The sequence below is a fragment of the Myotis lucifugus genome, unplaced genomic scaffold (genome assembly GCF_000147115.1).
Source record: "Myotis lucifugus unplaced genomic scaffold, Myoluc2.0 scaffold_49, whole genome shotgun sequence".
Lineage (NCBI taxonomy): Eukaryota > Metazoa > Chordata > Mammalia > Chiroptera > Vespertilionidae > Myotis > Myotis lucifugus.
Genome location: NW_005871097.1, coordinates 4,610,410 through 4,617,831, shown reverse-complemented (window position 1 = coordinate 4,617,831; position 7,422 = coordinate 4,610,410). Strand labels below are relative to the sequence as shown.

Here is a 7,422-nt window from a genome sequence, read left to right as displayed (position 1 = left end):
AAAAATAGATACAGAGGCAGAGAAGCATCAAACAAACTGTCAAACTACAGCAGAAAGGCTGGGGAGGGTTGTGGGGGGAGGTAAGAGATCAACCGAAGGACTTGTATGCATGCATATAAGTATAACCAACACACTGGTAGGGGGTGAGGGCATGTGCCGGGGCTTAGGGGAGTCTGAGGGAAAGTCAACTGGGAAAAAAAGGAGACATAAGTGCTACTATTTGTAATATTTTAAACAATAATAAAATAAAATAGAAATGACAACAGCCAACATAAAAAAAGAAAAAAAGTCTTCATGTCTTTGAATCAACAATACAAAAGTACCCAGTGTGTTTCCATTGAAAAAAAAAAAAAACACAACAACTTTATTTAGGAATTCCTGTGGCTACAGCACAGTGATAACGCTTGCCTTGACACACTTAACTGTGCAGGAGAAAATTTTTCAGCTCATCTGGGAGGAGGAGTTCATTGATCTTATGATGCTGCTGGATCCCAAAACACTTCCGGATTTGAAGGCGGCATAACTGCATCAAAGAAGGGGGCTCTGGAGAGAGATCATAAGACAAGCCAGCATTGGTTTCAGTGATCTAAGATGGCTTTTCCCTTCCTTCTTTGAAAGCATACAAAACACAGGGTGGAGCAAAAGTAGGTTTACAGTTGTGAGTATGCAAAACAGTTTATTCTTGTATTATTATTTATTTATTATTTTATTTTCCATATGAACTGTTAACCTACTTTTGCCCCACCCTGTATAACATTTTTTATAAGGAAATATGGTACTGTTTAAGACCATTTTCTGTTTCTTATAGGAGGCATTTTAGGCCATGTTCTCCCTTTTCTGATCTAACTGAAATTAGTTTGTTGGGTTTTAATTTAGAACTGTCTTTAAAAAATTCAAAGCTTAGTCTCACTAATGGAGGCTTAAGGAAGGTAATGTTGGAATTACAAAGCTACACAGAATTCCCAGTAATGAGAACAAAATTTGTGTTAATGGCTTTCTTGTCTTTAACCTTTACAAATAAGGTCATATTTCTAGATGCAAAAATTTTTGTAATTTGGGCAATTTTAAGATATTCTAATATAATGAAGAAATCATAAGTGTGTTATCTTAAGTTATATTTGTTTGTATATTCTGCATTCAGAGCTAGCCCAGTGCTTGAATTCATAGGTGAAAAGTGAACTAGCACAAACTTTGCATAGGGAACCAGCCAAGAGTTGATATTTTATAGGACAGTGGTTCTCAACTAGGGGTTAGGGGAAGGAAAAAGGACAAGCATTTTGCTCTCCAGGAACACTTGGCAATATCTGGAGACACTTTTGGCTGTCACCACTTGGGGGAAGGTGCTACTGGCATATAGTGGGCAGAGACCAGGGATGCTGCTCAACATCCCACACTGCACAGGACAGCCCCAATGGCCCAAAATGTAAATAGCATTGAGGTTGAGAAACCCTGTTATAGGGTAAAAAGATGGGAAATTACTTCCCACCCCCACCCCCTGTACTAAATTGTAATGGGGATTCTCTCTTGGTCATTAGAAACATTTTTAAAAAGCAAAGCTATGTACCCTCAAGAACTCCAATCCAGACTGCACTTGAGAATCACCTATTGGGGGAGAAGGGCTCTCAGTTACATGTTTGGCCCCACCCCAAAGATGTTGCTTCAATTACTGTTGGGTAGGGATCATACATGCATCTGAATTTATTAAAGGCAGGGCCCCCAGGTGATTTGACTGTGCTGCCAGTGTTGAGAATAGAACCAAAAGGATACAGTGGCTTCTGGTTTCCTGTAGTGTCACCACAAGCTGCAGGATAAAGTGGGCTGCATATTTCTCAGGTGATGAAGAACAAAGAAAGGTGGAAATGGACACATACACAATTAAAAAATAAGTGCAATATTTTCCATCAAGCCCCCGCAGAACATTCAGAAGGCCCTACTGGAATTTAGGGTACCTTCCAGATTATGTTCAGTGTACTCAAGGCATACATCAGTACACTGTAAAAAGCGCACCATGGGGAAACAACTTACCGCACTAAGGAACATTGAGGGATGTGACGAATCATCTGTGCTAGATACACTGTTAGGGACAACTGTAGGAAGTACTGATAAAGAATTATGAAGAGCAAGCCTGATGGAGACTTAGGAAAAGCAGGACGCCCAAGCAAGGTCAGTGTAACTACTGATGCAAACAGGTATCTGCTATTTCCCACAAGTTGGATGATCAACAACAGCTGTAGCCTTCATTCCATTCTGGAGCCATTTACCCTACTCAATAATAAAATCATCTAATTCTATGTTGATGAATTGGAATATTGCTTTGGGTCTCAATTTCTTTTTCTTCTCCAGCAACCCTCATGATTAATAAGGCCAAAGCATATTCACAAGTGGCTCCTGTAATGCTGGGCTGAGAGAGAGTGATTTTAATTTTCATTGTTTGCCATGAGTAAACACTACTTAGATACTTTTACAGGTGGGTGGGATGGTAATATTCTTCAACTCCTTTCTGGCACCACCCAGAGACAGAAATCACTGTGTTAAATTCTCAGGTCTGGCCCTGGCCGGTTTTCTCAGTGGTTAGAGCATTAGCCCTCAGACCGAAGGGCTGCTGGTTCGATTCCCAGTCAAGGACACAAACTTTGGTTGCAGGCTCCAGCCCAGGTCAGGGTGAGAACAGGAGGCAACCAATCGATGTGTCTCTTTCTCAGAAAGATGTTTCTCTCTCACACATCGATGCTCCTCTTTCTCTCTCCCTCCTCCCTCCCTTCCACTCTCTCTAAAAAAAAATCAATGGAAGAAATATCCTTGGGTGAGGATTAAAATAAAAATTCACAAGTCTGGCTTTCTGCACTTGTGTGTCCCCCTTTTTCATGGGCTTCCAGCTGCTGCTGAGAGCTGACTTCACCCCAAAGATAACTCATGAAGGCAAAAAAAGGGTGATTCTCTCTAATGGCAACTGACATTTTATGAACCACTGGGATCATTAGCCTCACACGCTCACCAAAATGTGAGTTAACGAAATTAAAGGCAACATAGGTGTCTAGGAATGGTTTTGGGAAATAAAGTTGAAGGGAAAGTCCCACAACCCCTAAAATTTAATGTCCACACTCTGGTAAAATAAAATAGGTCCTAAGCTAGCTGCCCTCCTCCTCTAGGGACAATCCTATATAATAAAAGGGTAATATGCAAATAGACTGAATGGCAGAACAACCAAACAACCAATCAAAGCATAATATGCTAATGCTATGCTAAGGTTGCTCAACTGCTTTCTATGACGTGCACTTACCACCAGGGGGCAGACAGTCAACTGGTGTACCTGTCGCTATGATGTGCACTGACAACCAGGGGGCAGATGCTCTGACCAGTAGGTTACCTTGCTGCTGGGGTCTGGCCGATCAGGACTGAGTTAAATGGTCTGGACATGCCCTGGATCCCTCCCGTGCCCCTCCCCGGCCTGATCATGCACCGATGGGGTCCCTCAATCTGGCCTGAGCCCTCTCGCAATCCGGGATCCCTCAGGGGATGTTGGAGAGCCAGTTTTAGCCCGATCCCGCAGGCCACTCCCCTTGGGAGGGCGCCAGACACAGGGCTCATGACTGGCGAGTGCTGCTGTGGCAGAGTGATGGGGACTGATTGGGTGTGAGTCTACAGCAGGCACAGTGGGGCCAGGATGAATGGGAGAGGCAGGTTGGAGCTGCAGGTGGCATTGGACTGTGGGTTGTGGCCCGATCCCTGCAGGCCACCCAGAGGGACCCCACCATGCATGAATTCATGCACTGGGCCTCTAGTTAAGAATAAAACTGGGTCTGACTGGTGTCGCTCAGTGGTTGAGCATTGACCTATGAACCAAAAGGTCACTGGTTTGATTCCCAGCCAGGGCACATGCCTGGGTTGTGGGCTCACTCCCCAGTAGGGGGTGTGTAGGAGGTGGCCAATTGATGATGTTTCTCTCTCATGGATGTTTCTATCTCTCTATCCCTCTCCCTTCCTTTCTCTCTAAAATCAATAAAAATGTATTTTAAAAATGAATGAAATCAGAGGAGCTTTTGGTCCCCACCCCAAGCCACCCCTGACTTGCAGCCCAGGGAATTGCCCTTACCCCCTTGCATACTGCTCAACCACAGGTTTAGTTGTTAGGATTGGGTGTGTCAGTTCTTATTTATGGAGGAATGTGGACTTGGTGTTGATTAAGTTATACTAATAAATGTTTCTAGATTGCTGTGAATCATTAAAGTAATACCTTATAATGCTCAATTAGTTGCATTCTTACCCCCAGAAACCAAATGACCAGTAGTTTGGCCCATCTGTAGTACAGTAAGACATCCTGGGGCACTGTAAAATACCAAAGAGGCTTCTGCTCATTCTAAAACATGTTTTAGATAAAGTTAATATTAAAATTTTAGTCCTGGCGGGGTAGTTCAGTTGGTTAAGAGTGGCATCCCCAATATGCCAAGGTTGTGGGTTCAATTCTCGGTCAGGGCACACACAAGAATCAACCAATGCATGCATAAATAAGTGGGACAACAAATATATGTTTCTCTCTCATCAATAAATGAATAAAACATTAAAAACTTTAAAATATTATCTTCATTCTTTGAAAACTGGGCTAACCCACAAATGAATATTAGATCATCCAAACAAGCCTATCTCCCACATGTCAAACAACAGATGGTTATTTACTACATCGCTAGTGTTGTATGTACCTTGTGGAGTACTAAATTATCTCAGTTCCCACATTTGGTAATGGCTAGGAATTATCTTTTCTGTAGGGTTACAAGTCAGAAATCAGTAAGTACCTGCCTCCTGCCCATAGGACTCTACAGATTAGTGCTTAGATTCAGGCAAAGGAGCAGCACCTTCTCTCTGCATGAAGAGCTGAAACAGAGGGTCATCTGGAGACACCAACTCGAAGGGACGTTTGCCTTCAGCATTCTTGGCCTGCATGTCTGCTCCGAAGTCCAAGAGCAGGGTGGCCATCTCCTCATTGGACGCCCTAGCCACTGCATGAAGAGGGGACTCCAGGTCTCGGCCTCGGTTCACATTTACTCCTAAAGAGTCACAACAAGAGAGTGTCAGCCAAGGAGCAGAGTCTAAGCATCCCCCTTCTCAAAGTACTATGCCTCAAAATTCCCTAACAAAAGGGCATCCATACTGGGCACAGTGATTCTGAGAAAGTGAAAGATGACTTGATTCCATTTAATAACATGGGGACATGCTATTTGACCACGTCACTGAATGTACAACATGAGTTATCTACACTAATAAAAGAGAAACATGCAAATGGTGTCACTCTGCTACACCCACCAGCCAATCAGAGCGACTATGCAAAATAACCCAACAAAGATGGCTGTTAATTTGCATACGCAGGCACTGAGCGAAGACTGAAGACTGAAGACTGGAGACTGGAGACTGAAGAGGCTTGGCTTCTCCGCTGCAGCCAGACCAAAGGCCTGGGTCCCGGGTGCCAGCAGCCAGGGGAAGGAAGGCTTATTGCATGAATCTCTTCGTGCAATGGGCTTCTAATATAGTATATGAGGTTTAAAATCTCACCTGTGAGCACTTTCCTAGGTGTGGATACATACAAGAAAAATCCTGGTGGTCTAAAAGCTGCACATTATTAATGCAGCCCTAATATTAACCAGTACAGACCAGAAGTGAGGCTACATGCTGAAATCCCATCTATATCAAGAAGTTATATTCACATACTGAGCAACTGCCATGGGGTTAAAAACTGGGACTTGGAATACTGTGATTGGGTCTGTGAAGAGCAACCACCTTTTGAGGATATCTCTTAGATCAGGGTGGCCAATCCCAAGATCACAGGGAAGGTGGCAAAGTCTTCCTCTTCAAGAGTCAGGTGGGTTTCTAGGATCATCCCACTTAATTATATCCCTACACTCTCAATAAATCTCTACCCTCGCCTAGAAACTGGCTCACACTGTAAAACGTGGGGCCATGTGGCTTTGCTTAAGCTGCGGTCCCTCTATTAAAATGGGAATCTATGTCCACTGCGTTGTTCTCAGCTTTGTGAGGGATGCCAAACTTGGCCCTGTCCTTATCAGGAGCTTAAAATCTACCAAGGGCAAAAGGAGAGATAAAGAGAAGAGGTGGAGGGGGGAGGAGATAGTGATGGAGAGCAGGATGGAGGGAGAGAGAGAATAAATATGAATGAATAAACATGACTCTCCTAATCCATGGACATGGCTATCAGGTGAGTAGAAGGCAATAAGAACTATAAAAACTTTAAGGGGAGGAAAAATTACTGGAGTTTTAAAGGACTCAAATAATTAAAGAGGGGAGGGAATGGTGTTCCAAGTGTTGAAGAACAGACTGAACAATAGCAGGAGGTGAAAAAGAATGATGCTACATAGGCCTTTTCTAAGATAATATAATATTTATAGTGAACTAAAATGGAGAAAGTTAAATTTCCAAATTGAAGAGAAGTAGTGAAGAATGCCCCAAATAAGAAGACTCAGCCCTAATCTAGCAGCTTTGGGAGTTGTGCAGGGCCTAATAATATGATTGGCCAGAGGAGGAAGGCAGAGGAAAGGAAGGAGGAAGTATTCATTACCAAGGACCACCTTGGGAATCCACCACCACCACCACCACCATCATCACAACAGAGAGCTAAATTTCTAACAAGTTCAAATAATTCCTATGGGAACACAGTCAATATAAATCCCAACCCAGTCTAACTCCACTGCCCACACTCTTTCCTCTGCTACAATAGAAAAAACTTTAAAATGCATTTAATTTACTTTTCATCAGCCCTCCTCATTTCATTTTTTTTACCTGATTCCAGAAGCTTCTTGACACAGGCTATCTGCTTGTTTTCACAAGCCAAATAGAGTGGAGTGCCCAGGTGGCTGATATGATAGTCAATGTTACCCCCATGAGCTGCAATGGACTCGATGCACCCCATGTGGCCTGCAGCCCAAAATAGGAGAAAACAGTTACACAATGAATTCTCTTAGCTAGGGAAACACATTCCTCATTTTTCGTGATTTTTAACATTTTAATTAAATTTATTGGGGTGACACTAATAAGTAAGATTATATAGGTTTCAAGTGTACATTTCTATAATACATCATCTTTATATTGCATTATGGACCCACCACCCAAAGTCTAGTCTCCTTCTGTCACCACATATTTGGCCTCCTTTATTACCACCCCTTACCTCTAGTAAACATATTTTTAAATCTGCCAGCAACTTATCCAGGGGGCCTAATTATTTCCTTTGCTTAGAATACTGTCATCAGTTCATAAGTTGACCACAGATGTAACATCGGCTCTGGGTGGAACTGCACTTGAGTTTACTAGCCATGTTAAGCAACTAGCAACCATCCACCTTTTTTAATTGTTTGAGCTTTGCAATCAGTCCAAGTACAGAAATGGAAGTTTGAGTTGGGTAGAGGTATGGAGGAACAG

General features: G+C 42.9%; 1 protein-coding gene across 1 annotated transcript in view; it reads right to left on the bottom strand.

The window, feature by feature from the left end:
- Positions 1–334: 334 nt before the first annotated feature.
- Positions 335–7,422, bottom strand: part of ASB9 (ankyrin repeat and SOCS box containing 9) — a 21,068-nt gene continuing 13,980 nt past the window's right edge. The window contains exons 6-8 of the mRNA XM_014455726.2: positions 6,787–6,921; positions 4,851–5,042; positions 335–543 (exon numbers count right to left, since the gene is read on the bottom strand). Coding sequence (XP_014311212.1) covers positions 419–543; positions 4,851–5,042; positions 6,787–6,921 — 452 coding nt within the window. The 3' untranslated portion in view covers positions 335–418. The remainder of the gene's footprint in view (positions 544–4,850; positions 5,043–6,786; positions 6,922–7,422) is intronic.